At 32.7% G+C, this 25,145-nt stretch overlaps 1 protein-coding gene across 2 annotated transcripts in view; it reads left to right on the top strand.

Annotated features, from left to right (window-relative positions):
* The window catches only part of LOC148284633 (uncharacterized), a 33,451-nt gene extending 13,929 nt beyond the window's left edge, over positions 1-19,522 (top strand). Inside the window, exon 3 of one of the 2 annotated variants that reach the window (XM_088237282.1) lies at positions 19,397-19,522. In XM_088237282.1, coding sequence (XP_088093408.1) covers positions 19,397-19,455 — 59 coding nt within the window. In that variant the 3' untranslated portion in view covers positions 19,456-19,522. Of the gene's footprint in view, positions 1-8,953; positions 9,408-19,396 lie in introns of those variants that run through there. The other variant, XM_088237286.1, reaches the window with a different exon arrangement.
* The last annotated feature ends 5,623 nt before the right edge of the window (positions 19,523-25,145 follow it).

Here is a 25,145-nt window from a genome sequence, read left to right as displayed (position 1 = left end):
ACTCCTCCTAAACGGCTTAACCGATTTACGTGCAGTTTTCAGAGAAATATAGATCTTTGAGCTGTGCGTGTTCGTAGATATTAAAATCTTCAATCGAATATGTAAAAAAATAAGTTAAGAGCATAAATGTTTTATTCATTGATCTACCAGGGTTGCATTTGAGGAGAATGCATTTGCAAAAAAATGGAAAGATGTTGTTTTTTTGTGTATGCGAAAAAATTGTTTTTGAATGTTTACAAACAGCTTTGTTTTCTTGTGGATCTCAATCAGATTTTTTCCTTAAATTCCTTATAATTTCTACCAATTTGTTTCTTTTTATTGGATTTTTGGTAACACTAAAATAATATTCAATTCAATACATTTTTAAATATCGTGTTACTACATAAGTACACCCCTTTGTTGGTGAGACGACCGGAGTTTGACGTTTAAAAAAGAATGTCATATTTGAAAAAAATATTTATTTTATGTTTTGGAGTTCAACCATTAACAAGTACCTTGGTACCTACTTAAATGAAATATTTTAATATTATCAATTTTAAGTTTTGGGATTTAATCACAAACAAGTAGTTAGGTACCTACTGATCAATAAAGTCTTTTTCCAAGCATTTTATAGCAGGAAAGCCAACGTTCGGGCAGGACAACGTCTGACGGGTCTGCTAGTTAAGTTATATATTACTGACCGAGCAAATCGATCTATTCACGATCAACATAAAAGGGTGCAAAATATTTTTTTGAGGTCTGTTAAATTCAAAATAAATTCATCAAAGGGTCATCTGCATTAAATCAATTGCTGTGTTTACTAAAATTATCAAGCTGAGTGATGACAACTGTTTGATTTGATCACTTTCTACAAAATTTTAAATGATATTTTAAACTTTCCTTTATCCGTTTTTATCTTTTTAATTTTTTATTTCATCATCATCATTATTCCTTTCCGCACATAATGGTGCATAGGAAACTGGGTTGGTACACCAATCGCAGCATATCTCGATCAATTTTGTTACATAAGGGAAGGTGATCAGTCTTATGCTTCAGGTACCAGACCAAAGACTATGAAATATTCTAGTGTGAAAACACCCTTTTGAATAAATATTTCATATCAACCATGTCGGGAATCGAACCGGAGACCTCTTCCATGGTAGGCAAACGCACTGACCATTACACCACGAGGCCGAGGAATTTTTATTATAAAATTATACATTTTTACAGTTTTAACACTTCAATTTTCATATTTTTACTAAAACTAAAATCCCACCAAGCTACTTTTCGTAGCTTGTTGGTGGGGATTTATGTTTATACTAACTTATATAATATTATCTACATTTATAAAAACAATGAAAGATCAGATTATACATATTTATTCAAATTAAAAAAAAATAATTTTTCAATACAAGAAAATATATGAAAAATTAAATTATTTACACTTTTATAAATAAACTTTTGATCTAGTATCCACTTTATTATTTAGCTCTTGTTTCATTGTGTGTTAAATTTAAGTTCTTTCGGCAATAAATTAAAAATGTTTGCAAATGATAAATCTTTATGCTTCAACTAGAAGCACAAGTAACCATCAACTAATTCATTGTAATAACAGCCCGACAGTGTCTGGATTCAATATCGAATGCATAACCTCGGTAATGAGTTTGCAGACCATATGGTACAATATCCAGAATATGTCACCTCCTAAGTAATAAAAATATAAGAATCGCAATATTTCTGGCTTATGCTTAATATCTAATTTAAGTAGGTTGCAAGAGAGAGAGAGAAAACCCTTTTGAGAAGGGAATATGGGAGTCTAGGCATTTACAGGGCTTATGACCTTATGATTGGCTGGTTTAAGTGGCCACTTTAACAAATTTAAATATAAACAACTCCCAAGGGAGAAAATTCAGCCAGCCTACAAGCATTGGACATACTCAAAATATAGTATCTTATTTTATATATACAATATACTCCCTAATCAGGTTAGGACGTAATATTAAATTTATTTTTAAAATGTTTATAGAAATCTTCAAATAACTTACTTTTTGTATCTTTTCATGTTTTATTTTTAACATTTAAAAAAATGTTTTTCCTATTTATATTTAGTATATTTATATTTAGTACCTTAAAATCGAAGTATAACGTCATTTTCTTCTGTCATATTTAACTGGTAAATAAACTAACTGCATCCATAAGCAAAACCTTTAAGGTTGAGCAAGAGAAAGGTCTGATGCAAGACCTCTCTCTTTAATCCGTGCCTCATATCTGAGGATGGTGATTACACCTGACTCCAGGCATGGCTCGTCTGTGGACAGTCTCCCTCCATCTGGAACGGTCTTGTGCTTTTCTATAGGCATTCGTCAGTGATTCTGATAGTTCAGTGACTATGCTGCTCCATCTTGTCGGTTGACGTCCACGCGACCTTGTTCCTTCGACGCTTTCCAGGAGAATAGTTTTCTTCAAACTATCAGAGTTCCCCCTGGAAATATGCCCAAAGAACTGCAGGATTCTTTTCTCGCACATGGATGTTAGTCTTTCTCCTATGTCCAGTTCCTGGAGTATACATGCATTTGTACGTCTGGCCGTCCACGGAATCCGCAGCATTAGCCACCAATACCACATTTCGAAAGCTTCGATTTCTTTTTTTCAGATTTCCTGTCCAACACTCCACACCGTACATGAAAACTGAGAAAACTAAGGCCTTCACCAGTCTCTTTTTGGTGTTAATGGTTAAACTGGGATTCTTTCAAATCTTCACCAGCCGACTCATAGCACTTTTGGCAATACCTATACGTTGCCGTATTTCACCTTCACCCCCTCCACCGTCGCTGATAAGAGAACCGAGATAAATGAAATTATTAACTCTTTCTAAGTTGCGCAGTAAGGATAATGGTACTACTTTATTAGCTCGATCAATGATCATACGAGTAAGCTTAGTTTTGCTCATATTCATTGAGAGTCAGAGGTCTGAACTAGCAGCATCTATTCGGCCAATTAGTTCTTTCATTTCAATTTCTGACGATGCAATAAGTGTGGTGTCATCAGCATATCTCAGGTTGGATAACTTCCTTCCCCCAATTGTTTTTTTTTACATTTTTTTTTGCACCACAACAGGCCAGGAGGCCTAATTACAGTGGTGAATTACATCACAGAGCACCCAGACTTGAGAAAAATCACATATTTATAATTTTTGTGTTCTCACTGGGAATCGAACCCGGAACCTTCCGTGCGTGAGTCAAGCGTCTTGACCACTACACCACGGAGGCCGCCTTGTAAACTTACTCGTCCAGCCGTTAAGTGCCTTTCGAATGATATATTTATAATATATATTAAACAAGACTGGAGACAAAATGCAACCCTGTCTAACGCCTTTTCTTACTGTTAAAATTCCCAATTGCTGATATTTTGTTGTAAAGTGATTTAATTAGGCAAATAAAGTGTGCTGGTACCATCTCATTGAAGACAACCCATAATTTGCTCCAATTTACACAGTCAAAAGCTTATTTATAATCAATGAAACAGAGAAACACAGGTTTGTTAAATTCTCTGCTTTTCTCGATAATTTGCCTGATATTAAAAAACTGCTTACGCGTCCCCTTTTCTTTAACAAAACCTGATTGCTCCTGTGGGATTTGCCAGTCAAAGAAGTATTTTAACCTCAAATATAAAATATGCAGTATAATTTGACTTGCATGCGAGGTGAGTGCAACCATTTTATAGTTATCATATTTAGCCGTTGAACCCTTTTTGTGTAGTGGGATGAAAACGGATTCAGTCCAGTCTTTTGGCCATGTACCAGTTTTCCATATTAAATAAAACATTGTATGTACTGCCTGGTAGCCTCGGTCTCCTAAATGTATGATAAATTGAGCTGGTATTCCATCTGATCCGACTGCTTTATTTAACTGAGGACATTTAATAAGATTTTCCACTTCACTTTTCGAAATATTGGGCTTTAGTTCTTGATCATAGTTTAAAGAAGAATTTAAATCTACCATATATCTGGGGTCACGGTAAAGGTCAGAACAACAATTTTTCTATCTATTTAATACAAAGGAGATTTCATTTAGGCATATACCATTCCTATCTTCTATGGTCCATGTTCTGCACTTGCAGTCACTAGTCAAGATTCGAATTTTTAAAAATAGGCCTCTGGTTTCAAAACAGGAAGCGTGATTTTCTATTTCTGAGCAAATGGTGTTAATCATTTCCATCTTGCCTCTTCTGCAAGATATTTGTACGTGGTTGTTTATGTCTGCAAATGCGTGTTTGTCTTCTTCTAAATTGATACCACGTTGCTTAAGCTCTTTCCTTCTGTTGATGGGATGCCATGTCTGTTCAGTCAACCAATGTTTACGCTGTCTTGTCTGCTCAGATACACTATGTTCGGCTACTGCTGGAGTATCACAGATAACGCTTTTAAGTCTCAACCATTCCGTTTCAGGGTCTGAGGTCTGGTTTGGTTGGAAATCGTTTAGCCTCTCTTTTATTAAGTCTTTGTAATTTGATAGAGCTACCTTGTTAAGACATTTATGTGGTTTTAGCCTATCCTTGGCATTGCGAAGTTTTATTTTTATATCGGCTATTAAAAGCTGATGATTAGAACCGCAATCTGCCCCAGGATAGGTATTTACATTAGTTATTGACGATCTCCATCTTGAATTTATCAATATAAAATATAGACGGACCAAATAAAGGAATTGACGGTCTTCATTAAACACTGCCTTCAGTTTGGATCAGGACTGGGAAGAATGGAGGTGTGTCATACGTCTAGTGTCTGATATCCCCGAAGACCACGATGCGATATTCGACATTAGAAAAGGCGATGAAAAAGACATACAAGTTAATGTTTTGGTATAAGTAATGATTAATTTGTACAAAAGTGGGTAATTTGTATGAAAAGCTGGTTCATATTTTGATCTATGATACATCGCATCAGTATGCAACAAAGATTTTCTCTTGTTGATTTTTCAATAAAATACAACTTAAAATGTAGGTGATTATTTGAGGTTGTATTACTAATTTAAAAAATAAAAATGTATACATTTAGAAAAAAATATTGTTTGATAAATGCTTCTTGTATTAGGTTGGGGAAAAAGTAATTTTGTATTTCACGCTCTTTTTTTCAAACTAAGTATATCTTGTTCATTATTGGTCACATCCGGCGTTGTAAAGGTGTAAGTATAAACTACAAATGTTTTTTGTTCAATATTGCGCTTGGTCGGTTCAGTCGTGAACTATCGTGCATCGAGTATGGAGGTCCCAAAGGAAGAAATTCGCCATATTTTACTACCCAAAAGGAAAACGCGTCGAAAGCGACCGAAAAAAATTGCGATGTATACGTATATATGTATAAGACCGCTTTTGTGTATCGATTGTCGCGTTCGCTTACCATTATTGAGGTCCGACATTCAATTCCAGGAAGAGGGGAGATAAAATTATGGTTTTAAGGGTGGTTTTTGCACTACGATATTTTATTGCTCTGGACTGGCACCTGAATCGTAAGACTGATACCGTACATTCCATGTTACAAAAGTGACCTAGACGTGTCAGAATTTGATTCAGGCAGAGGAAAACTTGTCGAAATCCGACGCCACCCAAACACTAGGTTCGGAGATAGTGCTTTTGCCGTTGCCGGCCCCTCTGCCTGAAACAATTTTTTTTACACTTGCAAATCATTGACAGTCCCAGTCAGGTCAGATCTCAACTGAAATCTCACTTCTTTCATCTATCACACCCTCAATTTTAAAATCAGAATAAATAATAGTCGGGTTGTGGTCCCGTGGCTAGTGTCTCGGACTCACAGACCAAAGGTCCGTGGTTCGAATCCCACTCTACCCCAACTTGATTCCATTTTCAAATAGTGAGTTATTTACAACTCGTTGAGAATGGCCCTCAAAATTAAATATTTGGGTAAATCATAAGAACGCAAATATTTCTTTTTCTAAAAAAAAAAAAAATATGTAATGTTAGCTTAATAAGAATGTAAGTTTATGTATAAAATTGTAAAGAAATTAGTGCTACATAAATAAGCCAAATATGATTATTAGTTCCATGTGCACCACTGTAAATGATGACGTTTTCATGTTTCATTATTAATTTACAAATTAAGTATTTCTAAATTGAAGCCCTTTTTTATGCATAATCTAATTCGATATTATTTCAAAATAACCGAATCGTCATCATCATCATTCCGTGTCTATTCCCTAGTTGGAGCATATAGTGTCCACAAATATCCTCCATTCATCTCTAATGGCTGCCAGCTCCTGTGCGTCCCCCCCTAGTCAGGTTCGCGTCTCGTAGTTCTGACATAAACTGCCGACGAACAGTCAACAGTGGACGTCCAGGACGTTGAGAACCTGATGCCTTGGAAAGTAGGCAAGCGTGGTTAAGGATCTCAGGAGGCATCCGCCATATATGGCCTAGCCAACCGTATCGCCTCCGCATGATGACAGTTGTGACCGGAGTTTGCTGCGTCCGTTCTTTTATTACTTCATTCCGCACAAAGTCAAACCCACCGCACACCCAAGATTCTTCTGAGACACCTATTCTCAAAACTCAGTATTTTGCTGTTTTGGGTCCTAGTGAAGTGCCACGATTTGCATCCGTAGAGAAGAATAGGTGTTATGCAGGCGTTATATAGGTGACATTTGATTTTCACTGAGTTAATATCCGATCTCAAGATAGCCCGCATACTATCATACTATTGAATATGCGCCTGCTACTCCTAACCGCACTCCTAGTTCATGTATATAAGCGGCATTTTTATGTAACACACCCTCCCAGGTATTTGAAAATTTCCGAACAATATCTAAATAATAATATATCAGGCGGTATTGTATTTTATTTGGATTTTTTTATTTTTTATACTTTAAACGCCCATAGTGCTTTTACAATGCAAATTTGCTAACACAAAACATAATACATACTAAAGTTTATAAACAAAAATAGGTAGTAGTTATAAGAGTACAAAGGTTAAAAAATTAAGTTGATAAAAACATGCTTAAGAAGTTATGGTAGAAGTAATTCAAAAGTTCGTAATTTACTTGTTTCAATGCGTCATTTAATATATCTGAAAGAGTAAAAAAAAAAATCAACTACGCATATTTATAAAAACAAATATAGAAAAGTTCTTTCATCACTTTAATAATTTAGTAGCAAGAGAGTGACTAATTTTAACATTAATTTAACTGGTAACTTATTACATTGTACTTAACATAATTTTAAATTTAATTAAAGCCGGCGAAGTATTAAATACATCAAAAAGATGGTTAAATTTATTGGCATTTTGGTGAAATCGAACTAACAGAGAGAACTGAGCATAATTTGTTTGGAATGATTTAGTCTAGAAAGTACATGTAAGCCTGGTGGTCTTAAAAGGAATTCTAAAATTTATTTCACTAACCAAGCATGGAAAATCTACAACATTATTCACAATATTGTATAGTGTGACAACATCAGCTACTATGCGTCTAGTTGAAAGGGAGTATATGTGCAAATTTTCTAATAACAAATTATCTGATATTTTAGTATTGCCTTCACATAAGCAATTTATTACTTACAGAAAATTTATATCGTTTTTTTGACGTGAAGAGTTCCGTAAAGAGTAGATACTCATATGTAAAAAGAAACATTCAGTTATGTGGTCAGTTGACTTAAATATCTTGGCCAATTTTTGTCTCCTTCGACCCTCGTCAGTAGCAATTGTCTGTCGGAGGCATGCATGTAGGTAGCACTATACATTATACCGTATGGCAGGCAAAGGCAACATTTTTCTAGGAGCTGAATTGCCATACCACGTGTGGTAGTTAGCGAACACCATAAGGTTTTTAAAAAAACAGAGTAAATTGAAAAGTTTTAAAGAAATCGCTTTTAACAAAACATACGCTGATGCTCTCAAGATTTAAATTATCCAACGTTCCGAGTTTATTAATCAATTTCCTATTAAACCGGTGTTGATGTTTCACGCGCTCATGGGTTCTGTGTCGATACTTTTATATTTGAAATTTTAACAAAGGCTACTGGAAGAATACGATAGATATAAAAAAAAACACGCCAATTTTCCAAAATATGAAGTTAACATTATTAATAAAGATTATTTTTAGTATTTATAGGGTGCAATATTCTTCCGCATTTTGGATATGTTACTATTCAAATGGACAATGTACCTCAATCTATTTCTGATAATATTTATTCTCATACTATAAAATTAATGTCCCAACAAATCACATTTTCGATGTTTTGAAGTTAAGAACGAATTTTGGTATTATCGAAACTATATTTCCGCGGGCCGGGAGTTGCCGACATGTGCCGTAAAGCGTATTAGGAACGCGTGACGCGAGCTTTAGAGCAATCAGACGGAAAATTGAAACAGCGGAAGTGGCTTTAAGTGACGGCAAACTGTACTTCGTCATCCCCACTCTGGTCAAGGGTTGAATGTGTAAATAAACCTCTCAGGAAACAGAAAAACTTAAGTGAAGTCTTCTGAAAGTCAAGTTTCATTTTATAATATGGAATTGGGCGTTACGTCTAAAGACCCCAGTACACGTTAAGCCAGCGTATTGGGCCGTAATTGTGAAATAACAATAAAAAAGGTGGCTTCCATGGTGTAATTGTTAAGACGCTTGAGTCACGTATGGAAGGTTCCGGGTTCAATTCCCGGTGAGAATACAAAAAATAAAATGTGATTTTTCTCAAGCCTCGGTGTTATGTACTGTAATTCACCTCTGTTATTGGCCTTCCTGGCCTGTTGGGGGGGAAAAAAATACAGTGGAGTCCAAATCCAGCGCTAAATAGACTAGCTTGTACTTGTTAGTTTCGAAGAGATCACTTTTTATCTGTTTGTCTGCTTTGTGGTCTAATTGGTCATTAACCCTATCAGGAATCGAAGCCGGGACCTCAAACATGGTAAGCAAACGCGCTCACACTACACTATGAAGCGAACTTATCTGTACTCGATTTCACTTTACAGAATTTTTACATGAGAGTAGCTAACAAGTTAAAAGCACTCCTCCAAGATTTTCCACAGGCGTATTGAAACTGCAACTGTTGAAATCACAAACATAGATGTCTGATCCTGATAATTACAAATGGTTCATTGTTCTTTTAAGCTTGAAGAATATAGTCAAACTACATATTTGGAACGAGCTACTTCTTCATTTAAAAAAAGCGCCTTCTCTGATCACCTTACATACCACAATATTTTTCTTGTTTTTCTTTCCTTAATTTCTCTTTCTCTCTCCTTCCAAACTCATTACCTGATCCCACATTCCTTATCCTTTAATATGCATAGCATAAAATATTTTTAATTTCAGTTAATATGTGCAAACCTTATCTTTCCATTAAAAACAACTGTTATTTTTCAACAATAAGGTTTTTTATGTATGTATTGTATCTTTTGGTGTATTTTTTTGTTTTTAGCTACAAATTTTTGATCAACTCTTCTTTCGACCAGTTTTTTGACAGTTTTTTGGTTGGCTGAAAGATATTTCTTTTGGCAATACGTCCTTTGAAGTACATATTCTTTGTACTTGAAAATTCAAATAAATATTTGAATTCTTCATTTGAGAAACCCTATCAGTCAGTCAGTCTAAACTTTTCAGTAAATCAGTTTTTTAATAAAATTTGAAATAAAATATTTATATCTTACTTAAATGAAAAATTAGCTTTTACCGTAATTGTTATTATTTTCTTAACCAAATAAAGTGCGCTTCAAGTCAAAGCCACATCCGCTAAAAACCTGATTTGGGTTTTCAAATTACCGATTCAATTTTCAGAGAGTTACGGGAAGGACTGTAATTAATAAAGGGTTGTCAGACGCCAGATTTCGTAAATCCGACCATAGTATACGTATAACAATATAAAACACAACGTCCTTCTCCGAAATGATATGTATCTCTGTTTTTTTTGTAAATATATAATACTTTTATTTTGTTGGTTGGTTGGAAGAAATTCCTATTTGGCAGTAGGCTCGCAAATATACAAATAGACAAATAAACAATCAATAATTTCAACATTTAGTTTGAGTGCTACAAAACATATTTTAATGAGTTTTCATATTTTAATTGTTTGAGTCGGGTTGTGGTCCCGTGGCTAGCGTTGCGGACTTACGGATCAGAGGTCCGAGGTTCGAGCCCCATTCTACTCCAACTTGATTTCCATTTTCTAATAGTGAGTTATTTACAACTCGTTGAAAACGGCCACCAAAATTGAAATATTTGAGCAAATTATAAGAGCAAACAAATTAAAAATATTTCTTTTCGGTTAAAAAAAATGTAAATGTTTATTTCTTAATCTTAGATAAAAAAACCTGTACGTTTTAAAAAATATTTAAAATAAATATTTTCATATTAAAAATTTTGTAAAATGCAATTTTGCCGTATGTGTTAATTAAATATAAATTAAATTAAATATCGATATATGTAGTAATCAACTAAGTCTAAAGATTTTTCGACGAGACACGAGTGTTTTTTTTTTAATCTTAAAAAAACTATTAATAGTATTTATTCTTATACTTTTTAATAATAATTACACCCTAATACTCGTACATGTTATGTAAGATACATTAAATACAGAATGTTATAAGTTTATCATAAAGTAATAAGTTTACTATGAAGTATCCAGGTGGTACTTTTTTAAAATCACATTTTTAATGAACAAATCGATAAAAGTATCATCATGTCTGCAGAAATGTTTTATTTACTTGAGTCTAAGTTCCCACTGGTATTTACAAGCGGAACCCCATTTATATTTTTCAGTGATGCACTTAGTTACAAATCAACTATGCGCAAATATAAGTTGGAGGGAGGTAAAGTGTCGCTAAAGACGAGCTTCCTTTAAGTTCCACTTGTAAATTTAAAAGTTGATGTTCCAGTGCTAGTTTGCCAAGTATCAGCAGTATTTTTTGAGTTCAAAGTTTATGTAAAACTTTAAATTGGTTCGCTCCATCGTCGGGAAAATGCACATAGCAGTTTGCACATAGTATCGAAACTGAAAAATTGCAGGCGCAAAAAGCGTAGAAGCTATTACTCTTATTAAAAAAAGTTTCAAATCAGACCTTATTTTAACAATATTTTAAATAATATCAAAATGCAAATTTATTGCAAAAGACAGGGAAAATATTTTTGAGGGCTTATGACGTGTCATTAGCTGGTTTAAGCGGCCACTTGACACATTCATCATTCAGCCTATGATAAAATTAAAAAGTCTTTTCAGGCATTACCTAGTAGGTGAATTGGTTCAGCCGGGTGAATCTCACGCACATGATAAAGGTTTAAGCTTTTTTACTTTACCAAAGTCAAAAGATGGAAGAGTTGATGAAATGTGGAGGTTAAAACATAGGCAGAATGGTGAATGTTACTCCGAAATGATTATTAAAAAATGAACACGTTCGTGGGCAGAGAGTCGACACATATGGCAAGTAATTTTGTATTCGTGGTTTCGTATTAGCATCAAATCTAAGTAAGCAAATACCCCGAATAAGCAAATAAAAAATAATATGGGAAGATCCTAGATGAAATCATATTAAAAAAATGACCTTTTGCATTATGTTTGTGCTACAGATACGACAGATGGCACGGGACGGCCTCTGACTGAAATAATAATTATATTAATTATCATAAGTAAGGATTACCATAACTGTAAACGTATAATACGGATTTACATATTGTATTTTCTATTTGACCTCTGGGTAAATATAACTGCGGGGCAGGCTGTAAACATTGACTTTTCTCAAAACATAAAAATTCCAACATTTTGTGGATGTAATTACCCAGTTAATGTTGGCCGACTGCCAACGCTTCGCTATCTTTTTGTATTTAGTTTGTTTTATGGTACAAAAATACTACCTGACTCAAACGTTCCTTAGACATTTCAACACAGTCTGGAAAGGTGCTAATTGAAAAATTGACCAGTTTATAACTTTAATTAAATAATGATCATCCACTTGATTTTTTCTAGAAGACACGAGAACAATAATCCACCAAGTATTCATTAATATGTTATAAAATAAAAAAAGCAAGTTGCTTTGAGCTGTGAGTTTTAGAGGTTTTCAAGTCTTAAATAGAGCAACTAAATTAATTTATTTTTAAATATTTTTTAACAAGGTAATTCAACAAATATGCATCCCAGAAAAGATACTATTTGAAGGTATTCGTCGATATAATTTCCCATGCATATATTAAATATATAATATATTCCTTCAATAGGAAAATATCACATACTACGAATACCGATAAAAATATGATATATGAAAAGGATTTAGGAAAATTAATTGTATTTTCAAAATCAAAATCAATATGGATATTGCAGAGAAATGTTTGCACGCGTAACTTTAAAAATGAAATTATAAAAAATATGTCCATAGAAAAACGCGACATGTTTGGCCTTGACAGTTGTGACGTCAAGATTAAAATAAATTTATATGTTTAAACCCCTGTATTTACGTGTTATGTACAAGGCTAAGGTATTTGGAAAAAAATGTTTTTGTTTATCTTGGAAATAGGATGTTCGCTCACTGATTTTGGTTTATTACCTGTATAAGTCCAATCACCAATGTTGCAAAGTCCAAGAACAATGGCGCGTGATAACTCCTTTTAACGACAGTTTGGATATCTGTTCAAGATATTACATCTTTCCTGCATTCTGCTTCAATATTATGGCGTTCTAAACTGAAAAATGGGCACTTAAATAACAGATAATCCATACTCTGTCAAGAAATATCATCGCATGGACAATAGTCATCATTCCTTAATTTAAACCTATATTGGTAACTTCTCATAGCTCCGTGTCCGGTAAAAATTTGGGTCGTTTCAAAGGTACTTTGGTGATCACGACGAAAGTTTGCTGCATCAGCCAGCGTCGGGAAAAACATTTTAGTGATTTTACCTGTAGAAGAAGCGCGGTACTGATCCTCTCAACGCTGCTGCGTATTTTGTTTTATACAGCGTTTAGAAAAGCTAAGCGGAAATTCTGAAAAAAAAGGTGCCGTTTTTTTATAAGTTGCGGCTCTTGCTCGTTCATCTGCTTTCTCATTTCCTACGATACCAGCATGTCCACATTATAAAGAAAACAAAGTATTAAGATATATTTTGTCCCGATAAACTATTCAATAATAGTTTGTCATCGGGTGCTCAGACATTAGTTTTAATTAATAATCAAATAAGAAGAGTAAAGACATAATACTGTATACGTATAAAATAATAAACATAAAAATAGTTTAAAGATTTTTTTTTTTTTAAGTAAGAAAATAGAGTAAAATAATACAATTAAAATTAAAGAATAGTAATTTACTTAAATATATTTTAAATATAAGAAAGAAAAAAAAATAATAGACACATATATAAATAGTGTGTGCTCATAAATGTAATCAAAACAAGATAAGAAAATAAATTAAACAAGGTAAAGTAAATCTAGAATTTCAATTCATATCTACAGAAAAAAAATATAAAAAAATAGTAAGAAAATTAAAAGTACATATTAAAATTAAGATCTAACATTTTACATTTGTAAATGAAATAAGAAAGTAAGAAAGTAATAAAAGAAAAGAAATGGTTAACCCAAGAAAATAACAAAAATGTAATTAATGAGGGATAATTTTTTTTTTTTTTCAAAAAATGTATATATGTAAAAAAATAATAATAAGTAAAGAATATTAAAAAATTTTAAAAATGTATTACATAAATACTACATAAATAATAAATCAATATAGGAACGTTTTATCTACTAACCACTTACGTAATAGAAACTTAATTTTATTTTTACTATGACATGTTTTCATGTCAAGTGGCAACAAATTAAATACTTTTGGAACAATATAATCCAACGTACGTTGTCCATATTTATTTTTAAATTTTGGTACTACTAGGCCATCAACAGATGTAAATCTTGTTAGATAGCTGTGTTCTAATTTATTTTTATATATCGAGCTGAACATCTGTTGGATAATAATTTTGCTCCATAAAATACCCTTAACTGGTAAAACATTTAATTTATCATACATAAATGGGGTATTGTTCCTCTGATTGTATACATAATTGGGTGCAATCAATTTGACAAGTGCATTTTGAACATTTTGTACATATTTAATGTTTGTTGAACAAGAATGTCCCCAAGCAGTGATCCCGTATCTTATTATAGATTCTCCCAGAGACAAATATACTAATCTTAGTGTGGAGAGAGGAACTAAAAACTTTAATTTGTGTAGTTGACTAACTACAGATCTTAACCGTTTGCATGTTTTCATAACATGAATATTCCACTTAAAAAAGTTATCAATAGTTAAACCTAAATAAACATATTCATTCACAATTTTTAATTTATCGCATAAGCAAGCTCTATCAAAGGTAGAGTTATGAAGGCATTCAAAATTATGAGTTTTTACAAAGGTAACATATTTGTTTTGGCGTGTGGCGATCTAACATGCATTAATTGACTTTTTTTGGCATTTATTAAAAGACCCGCATCATGACACCAAATTTGTAAAATATTAAAGTCATCCTGCAACATTTCAGTACATTTATTAATATCCCTATGCGAAACAACTAGAGCAGTATCGTCTGCATAAACAAAGTGTTTAACATGTGAAAAAATATTTTTAATGAATGATACATATATTATATACAATATGGGTCCTAATATGGAACCCTGGGGGACACCTGCTTTGATATTTCTATTACTGCTTTGTGCACTATCGATACTTACGGACATTGTTCTATTAGTTAGGTAGTTTTTGAAGAGGTTAAGTAATGGTCCTCTTATTCCGATTATATTTAAACATTTTAATAGTTTACAATGATCTATAGTATCAAAAGCCTTAGAAAAATCAATAAATAATATTAATACATGTTTTCTATTATTTAGTTCATTATTAACATAATTAGCAAAACTTTGGAGAAGAGTTTCAGTACTCTTCTTTTTTTGAAAACCGTGTTGGTTAATATCAATTATTCCAAAAAGTTCGAGATATTTTGTTAATTTTAATAATACATATTTTTCAAAGATCTTTTCAAGAGCAGGTAGAATACTAATAGGTCTATAATTTCCTAATAATGAATGATCACCTCCTTTGTATATTGGTCTAATTATACTGCATTTTAATTTCAATGGAATTTCGCCCTGAGATATAATTTTATTTATTAAATGCGTTACAATCGGTCCTAGAATATCAATATGTTTTTTAATATCAACCATTCTGATTAGATCAGCTCCTGGTGCTTTCGAGTTTTTCATTAGCCTTATGATATTAACGATTTCAAATAGTTTAGCTTGAGGTAAGTATAGACTGTGGGGGAGCTCTTCAGATATTGATTTATCAATTTTCTTGTCACAGATGTGTAACATTTGAGACACATTTTCAGAGAAATACTCGGCAAAATCATTCGAGACCTTTTCAACGTTATCATCATTGTTAACAAAGTACCTTTTAATAACTTCATCACAGTTTGTTTTAGATTTTCTGCCCAATATTCTGTTACATTCGTCCCATGTCTTTTTAACATCATTGAAACAATTTTGAAATTTCATATTGTAATGTGCGATCTTAAATTTGTTAATTTTTTTATTTAGATTGTTTCGTAACCTTTTATATTCCTTTTCGTAATATTTATTGCCAGGAGAGCTTTTCCATTTCTTAAATAATACGTCTCTAAATTTTATATCATTCAATATTTCACCATTCATCCAATCTTTAACAGCGCGAGGTCTGGTTTTATTCTTATATGAAACTAAAACTAAACTATCCTTATATATATTCGCAAAATTCTCACTAATTTTATTGTATAATGCGTTGACATCATTTTCCCCTAGGAGGGCATGGCAGGAGGGCATTATCCAGCATATTTGAATAATCATCCCTCTGATTTTTATATGCTTGATTTTACTCTAAATATCTACAATTAATGAATTTACCGTCCGAGTATCAGTTATAACTTGAACGCCCGAACGACAATCTGATAATATTTTTGCAATAACCCACCTCTCTGGTGGTTTTTTTAATAACCATTCGAGAGCTTCTTGTATTGCGAGTAGTTTAGCCTGAAAAACTGAGCAGAAATTGTCTAATTTAAATGTTCTGCCTGGTGATTCTTTATCAACCTCAATAGAAACGTATGCCGCTCCCACTATGCCGTCGAGCAGGCTACCATCTGTAATGATTCTTATTTCATTGGGAGCTTAAGGAGGTATATCTTTGTAAAGTAAAAGAACACTTTCGGGAATTCTCTCGTGACGTCAAGATTCGTGACGATGTTCTACAACAATTTAAACGCTTACGAACAACGTTCAAAATTAACATTAATTGTGACGTATTAGGGGCGTGGCCAATGCAATGATCGTTTTCGCGGGAATTAAGAAGTAAAGTAAAAAAGTTTTTGTTTTACTCGAGAGTTTTTTTTTACTTTATAACTTTAAAATTGTAAAATAAAGTGACTTTTCTCTATTAAAGAATAACACAAAATAGATAGAATTATATTTGCTGTTTTTTTTATTTCTCAGTCATCGTTATTTTGAGCATTTCATTACTAAAAAATTGGTTCTTTGAAACTCTTATTTTATTTTATTTTATTTTATTCAGAAAACATACAGTCATACAAAATAAGTATTAAAAACAACAATTTTTCAACATAAAAAGACCAATTAAGTTTTCATAAATTAAAAAAATATAAACATTAAATGTGACAAAAAAATAAAAAATAAAAATGAATTTTAAGTGAAAAAAGAATAATTGTTGACATTTGCGTTTTCCATGGAGGTAATAAATTTAAATAAATAAAAATACCGAATGTACACTCCGAGCCATCCACGCACACACATGAACGCACATATAAAACATACACAAACATATACATTACATGCGGCACATATACATAGCATAAACCACTCAAGATGCACATTCAGCAACTATCCCAAATAATCGACCCCATGAAGAAATTTTCTCTACAAATGCAACGTGCAGTTAAAAATGTCTACACCAATACTGAGTCCGTTATAATTTCTACAGGTATGTCTAATGAATGAATTCGAGGTATAATTGTTTTTACAAGTTGGTACATAAAAAAGGGAATTTAATCTAGTATAGCGAAGAGGACAACGGAAACCAATATAAAAACAAATAAATAATACCAATATAAATCAATACCAATTTATGTGTATAAATTTTACGTTACTATAAAAATCCTTACATTTAATTAATAATAATAATTATATCGCGTTTAATCAAGGAACGCTTAAGTTGTTTATTATTAAATCCCAAGTTACATATTGACAAAGTCAAATGGATTTTTCCTCGTAATTAATTGCATAAATTGTCACATAAATATAAAACATAATGGAAAATAAGTAATGTTATAACCACTTTAAAAATATGAAAATATATGTACACTTAAATACAGAACACTAGTGTCGGTCGCACAGCTTATTATTTATTTATTGTACGGCATATATATACGGAATGCAGGGCCTATAACTAATTATTCATAACGTCTTCTTCGCAGTCTCAATCCTGGAGATTGGTTTGCAGCTAAGTCCTGAATCTCGTCCTCCATTGGTCTCTATTCTCTGCAGCCCTCTTCAGCTCGACATATGAGACGCAGTTGAAATCCTCGCACACTTGCTCCAAATACTCCCCTCGGAGGCGCCCTCTGTAATTTGTCCCCTCAGCCATTCCGTTCTGTTATGTCATGCAGGAGACCTTCATGGCGCATAATGTGGCCGATTCATTGGGCTCGCCTCTCTGAGATGGTTTTGATAAGGTGCCTCCCTTCTTCGATTCTACAGAAAATTTCTAATATTTTTCAGTAGTACCACATCTCGAAAGACTCTAGCCTTTTTTTATTCGTTACATTCACCAGTTACTCGAATGCAGCAGCTTGTAAATCAATACAGTGCAGTGATGATTTAGGCTGGATTACACTACAAATCCATCAAGCCAGTGTCCCCTGAAATATCCTGGTTCCCGTAACCTCAAAGTATCCAAATGATGTGTCCCTTATCCGTTGATTGAGAATTGGCTATACGGTGTTGGCATCACACCTTAAAAGACTTCAAGTAGTGACCTCTGCTTTATGAGAATGTGGAGATAAAGATACGACTGCAGATCGCGTTTTATTTAACTGCAGATTATAACCTGATGACGTTTTTTTTTAAAGACATTTTCAGGGTCTATCTCTTTCACTTGAAGTTCAGTATTTTATTTCCCTGAACTGTCCAATGGTCAATAGAGTGATAGTCAAACATTTAAAAAAATACATAAAAATCGTTTAAGATACGAAATATATATTCTTACAAACTAAATTAATTTTAAAATTAAAATTATGTGTATCAATGTAAAAAGTATTATTTTTTATAATTTTATTTTCACCCTCTTCTATTTGTTGTTTACTCGTGATACGGTCGTTAAATATTATATTAAATAACTCTTTTGAATATTATATTATAATTTAATAATATTTTTTGGATTGTTTTCTTTATTGTTTTATTCGTATCCTTTATTTTTTTCTGTATTGTTTCTCTATTTTATCATATGTTATTTGAATTTAATTTCTTTTACTAGGCATTTATTCTTCTTGTTAATTATGATGGCTTATCACGGGCACAGCCTCAAATTTCACGATAAGTGAATAAATTGTAAATAAATGTAAATTTAAATGAATAAATAAACGAAATAAAAAAATGTTTGTGAATTTGCATTGGCCACTCTTATTTTCAATTATAATTTGACCGGTTTGAGTTCAGAGGTAAGGAATAGTTACCTTGAAATTGATTGACGTACAATTGAAAATTATAGTGGTTTAGAGGTACTGATTTATAGAGAAGTATGTGTTAAATGTTTTGATGCATTTAAAATAAAATAGTAGCTGTCAGTAGAATAAAATACAACAAAGATTATACTCGTAATTATACACGAATGAGTGGAACAGTAACAACTTTGGTTGTATATATTTTTTATCGAGTGGAAAACACTTGAAATATATAAAAATTATCTATGTTTACATGTGCTTCTCTTGCTTTCGATGAGCCAATAAATTTAATTCTGTAGAGCTGAGAACGTTGTATTATAGAATTGAAGAGAGTGGTATGTATATAAATTCGAAGAACATTTCTTATGATTAAATATAACTAACACACGTCAGCTGGAGGAAAAATACCGCGAAAGTTGCGCGCGCAGATTTATTTCGTTGGCATTACTGGATCCCGTTTTTCAATTCAAACTGACTGAAAGACTTGTTAAAAAAAATGCTGGGAGTGACATTTCTGCACCAACGACGTAAATAATATAAAACTGAATCAGCATTTTATTGTTATAAGCTGAAACTATTTTTTTTCTTTGCTAATGACCTTCATTTTATTAAAATTTATTGCAACAGAGAGGAAAAACATTTACAAAAAGAGCTAATGATCTGTTTTTGGCTGTTTTTAGAAAGGATTCACCATTTTCTTAGCGCAAGAAAGCAAAATAATATCAATATCATCTGTTAAAGGAAGGTAAAGTTATTATTCTTACGCTTCAGGTATCAGTTGAAGGACAAAAATAAACAAATGCACAAAATTTTTATTGTTTAAATGTATACTATGTATTGTTACAAGAAATGTACTTTTTTTTTATGTACCGTCCCAAATGAGTTTTCTCGTACAACTCCTGGGAATATAATATCATGATATTCATGTCTTATATGTTTTATTAATAAATAAAAAAAAAAAAAAAAAAATGTGATGTTTTACAACATATTTTTTAATTTTTATACATAAAACTTTATTCTTCTTCTACTTCTTTTTTTTTCTTCTTCACTTAATACAATCCGTGTCAAGGCATTTATTTACATAATTTAATTTAACAAAAAAATATTTCTTTTCTAAATACTAGTGCAAATTATAAAATGAAGTATTGCAGTGCAGAACCACCTTATAAATCGGAATCGAACTTAGGACCTCAATCATGGTAGGCGAACGAGCCAACTACTAAATTAGCGTGTGTCAAAGAGGTTGAAGAATACATATATGTGAAATAGAACCAGAATCAAGGACAAGTTTTTTTTAATTGTTGGCTACTCCCAGGAAAACATTCTAAAAAAAGAAATCAAGTGAAGAAAATTCATCCCCTTAAAAAATCAATTTAATTACGGTAAAACATCGTAAATTTTTCATAACCTTTAAGATACTAATGGGGCTGAGTTGTTTTGTTTATGCCAATGGTACTTTTAAATGACAATTCAGACCGCGCCAAAGCCTTTATCATCTGGACTGATCTAAAACATTTTGTAATTTTTAAACAGCCTATTTTAGGGCGTAGCAGGATTAAAAATAATGACTTGATTTAAGAACAAGGTTTTCATTACAAAAGAAAGCGTTTAATTCTCAGACGTACTGTCTTTTTAAAGATCTGGGACATATGGACTAGGTTTCAATTTGAAACTAACACAGTATTATTTCATTGTCATGCAAGAAAACTAGAGTAACTTGATTGTACTAACAATGTGTATTTAATTGATCACAAATTGATAATGCTGCAGTGAGTAATACAATGAATGCTTTTAAGTTCCTATGCCTGGTTATTTTTGCGTTTTGATTGTAATAAAATATTAAATTTTCCAAAATACAGTTTAAAAAAAATGAGAGTGAGTATGTGAAACCAAAGAAAGGCACAAGTCATTATAAAAAGTTTCGGGAAAGAGGTGGACGTCTTGTATTTATTTTAATTAAACGACAGTTGAAAAACAGAGCTTGTCGAGCTTATAATTCCCGTCCCATTCTGAAATCTCAATAGAGCTGCCCTAAGGGCTTTTAGGCATTTGTAAAAAAGGGTTTTTATCAAACATGTGACAGAAAAAGGTTGGGAGCTGACAAAGTATGGCGCTGGCTAATAAAATTATTGAACAAAGAGAATATAAATTTCGCCGAGCAGATAAAGTCGTTGGACACGCGCTACTAGAAAAATATGCCCTTACATGAGGTAGGAATGTGTATACGTGTGAAAATGGTCAGTGGACATAAGCTTACGTACATTGATTAAATATCCAAAAACGAATTTTTAAAAGAAAACCTTTTATTTTAATTTTTGACTTACATATTTGTTCATAAGTGGGGTTATTGTAAAAAGGCCGGTTTTTTCAATCAATAAATAAAATATATGGTATTATTCATGTAATTCTAGTTTCAAAACGATCGAAACGAGTCTTCAACGGAAAGAAGGGAATATAAGTAAAGGAAAACAGGAGAGTATGTCCAAATGCTTATAGACAGACTAGATTTCCCAGGGAGTTTTCCATATATGTTGCAACGAATTCCTCTCTAGGGAGGAAACCTAGCCCGTGTACAAGCATTTTGACATGCTCAAAACATTGTTTATTAAACGAACTGGTATGGCAAGTACAAAAATAGAAAAATAGATTTTAGGTGTTGCCTAGTAGGTGACTTGGTTCAGCCGGATCAATCTCACCAACATGATAAAGGTTTAAACTCTTTTTCTTTACAAAAGTCAACAGATGGAAGAGTTGAGGAAATGTGGATGCTCAAACATAGGCAGAATGGTGAATGTAACACGGTGTATGAAGTGGCCACTTAAACCAGCCAATGACAGGTCATAAGCCTTGTTAATGTCTAGACTTCCGTATTCCCTTCTTAAAAATGTTATCCCTCTCTGTTGCAACAAATATAAATATGAATAACTCCTTATGGAGGAAATCTAGCCAGTATTTATATACTCAAAATATTGTTGAATAATTATTGTTATGCACAAAATTTTGAGTTCGCTATCGTAATTAATACGAAAATATTAAGCCAGACATTGAAATGACCAGCATTATCCTTGGAATATGAGATTATCAGACGTATTTGTAACAGTAGAGTCACGATTCTATTTCAGCAATAATAAAGTTCTCGTAAGAAAGACGAATATAAACTAACATTCATCCCACGCTCTGATTGTGACGTCATGGCAGTTCCCAAACCATTAACTAGTACACAAAAACAAATGCATCGTCAGCCTCGAAGGGCAATGAGGAACTTCAGCACTACGGAAAATTGGATACAAAAATTGTTTTCTAAAAATTAGAGCATTAAGTTGTACGGCAAAGTTACTTGAAAATCTACAGCAGCGTTGGGAGGATCATTACCGCGCTTCTTCTACAGGTAAAATCACTAAAATGTTTTTCCCAACGCTGGCTGATGCAGCAAACTTCGAAACAACCCAATTTTTTACCGGACACGGAGCTAAGGAATGATGACTATTGTCCATGCGATGATATTTCTTCACAGAGTATCGAACATCTGTTATCAGTGCCCATTTTTTAGGTCGCGACATAATCTTGAAGCAGAATGCAGGAAAGATGGAATATCCTTAACAGATATCCACACTGTAGTTAAAAGTAGTTATCACGCGCCATTGATCTTGAACTTTGCAACAATGGTGATTGGACTCATAAAGGTAATAAACCAAAATCAGTGATCGAACATCCCATTTCCAAGACAAACAAAAACGATTTTTTCCGAGTACCTTAGCCTTGTACATGATACGTAAGGCTACTAAATACAAGGGTCCAAATATATATATAAAAAAAAGCTATTTCTCAAACTACATGTATGCATAAATGCATGCATACATTTATGTGTATGTATGTATGCGCGCATAGATTAATATAAATACCAACTACTGTAACTAGAACATAATATAAATAAATAATGTAATTAGGTACCTTGACACGGGTTATACTCAGTGAAGTGTTCATATTTAAGAGAAAAAACAAAAAGTATTATGTGAAATATGTAAATAAATCTAAAAAAAGTGGTTAAGTTGTGAGAAGAAATGAAAAGAAATTCAAATTCAAATAATTTTAGCTCGTAAATATGTTTAAAAAAATGTAATAAATTAAAATACCGGAATAAAATACAGAAACCATTTGGAAAAAATACATTTTATAATTACCTTATAGTGAAAAAAAAAAACATAAAATTTTACGACAATTATTCCGGATTTTAACATGTTCATTTTCAAGTATTTGTTGGATTTGGTCATGCCATCCCTTTCTCAGTCTTCCTCATTTCCTATATCCATCAAAATTCACATCGTTAGTCTTGTTGGCCATTCCTTCGCTGCCCATTCGCTCTACATGTCCAAACCAACGCCATACTTCTTTCTCAATTTTGTCGATTATGCTAGTCTCAGCTTTACGTAATGCACGGATCTCGACATTTGTGCACCTGTCATGGATCGTTATCGATCTCATACATTCGTCCGAGAGATCGTATTTTGAAAGCATTCTGCCTACTTTCATAATTCATTTTCCAATTCCATATATCGCTCCGGTACGTACATAAGGGTCGGCACCAGAAATCTATTGTGAATTGCTAGTTTTGCTCTTGCGACAAACATTTGTTTGCTAAGGTAGATTTAAGTGCACCGTTCACCCTGTTCACTCTCCTTACAATATCTTTCTGTCTTTCCACCAACTATTTACTAGGGTAAACATACTCCCCCGATATACAAATTCTTCTACATGTTTCAGAATATCTCCGTTCACACTGATCTCACATTTAGTTATATTTTCATCCTTTTCAAAAACCATTACTTTCGATTCATCAACATTCATCCGCAAATCGCTTTCCTTGCATACATCGTAGACTTTTGTTACCAAAAATTGCAGGATCTCTTTGCTGTTAGCAAGATGCACGGTATCATCAGTATACAAAAGACAATTGACAGACAAATTACACATTTTCGATCCCATTAAAGTCGTTTTTAGTATTTTCACAATTAATACTAAATAATTGGCAGTTTTTCATTTTCATTTATTTTTGCACCACAGTGTTATTACAGTGGTGAATTACAGTGGTGAATTACATCACAGAACACCCAGGTTTGAGAAAACTTCATTTTGATTTTTGTGTTCTCACCGGGAATCGAACCCGGAACCTTCCGAGCGTGAGTCAAGCGTCTTGACCACTACACCACGGAGGCCGCAGTAGTTTCTAGTACTGTGATTTGTATTTTGTTTTCTGTTTAATGAGGAACTTCAGCCCTACGAGAAATTGGATACAAAAATGTTTTCTTACGCGCGGTAAAAATGAGAGCTTTAAATTGTATCGCAAAGTTTCTTGAAAATGTACAAAAAAATAATAAAAAATATTTCAACAAAAACGTACTACTTTGATTGACGTCACTGGTTCATATGAACCATCCGATGATATGAGAGCTATGATGAATATCTAGATGGCTTCCCGAAAACGAACCAATGCGAAAAACTAACACAGAACAACCTCTGACGTCACACGCAGAGTTATTTCAGAAAAATAATAGCGCTGATAATACGATACGTAGAAAAAAATATTTTTTTTGGCTTAGTTTAACAGATAAAAAATAAAAAAAGCTACTGAACCATTGGGGTGTAAATAAACGAAATAATTTCCTGATTCCAAACATTTTTTTCGGACTTAGGACAAGTCCAAATGCATAGGACTTATGTACGAGAATGTACAGTATTGTATAGGTCTTATACTGTTGTTGTATGTCTTCGATGTGAAAAGTTATTACAAATTTTTGGATTTGAAATATTTTTAACGGTTTGGGTAGGTAGGAAGAAATTGCCCTAAGGGAATGTCCCCGCGCTATTTCATATGTATGTAAAATGTCTGTATATTGTGTTTAAAAAAACTTAATTTCATTTATAAAAAATGCATATCATCTTTATTCTCTTTCTGCACCTAATGGTGCATAGGGCACTCGATTGGTTCACCAATCGCAGCATATCTCGATCGATTCTGTTATATCAACCATGTCGGGAATCGAATGGGAATAGACCTCTTGCATGGTAGGCAAACGCGCTGACCATTACACCACGAAACTAACCAAAGAAAAAAACATATATAAATATAAGCGTTTTTATAATTTACTCAAATATTTAAATTTTGGTGGCCATTTTCAACGAGTTGTAAATAATTCACTAATAGACAATGGAAATCAAGTCGGGGTAGAGTGGGGTTCGAACCTCTGAACTTTGAGCCGTTGAGTGGGCAACACTAGACTCGGGACCACAACCGATTTTGTATGATAACCGCATAAAAAAAATATGGAACATTATATGTATACTTTTATACCATCAAACCCTTTCTTTGTCATATGTTAGCTTAAACATTATTAGCAGCAAACAGGGTTATTCCAATTTACGTGGAGTATA

Source organism: Micrasema longulum, unplaced genomic scaffold (assembly GCF_059751315.1).
Source record: "Micrasema longulum isolate JH-2025_06_02 unplaced genomic scaffold, ASM5975131v1 h1tg000102l, whole genome shotgun sequence".
In the NCBI taxonomy this organism is placed as follows: Eukaryota; Metazoa; Arthropoda; class Insecta; order Trichoptera; family Brachycentridae; genus Micrasema; species Micrasema longulum.
The sequence above is the reverse complement of the archived record's forward strand: the minus strand, read 5'-3'. Positions and strand labels throughout refer to the sequence as shown.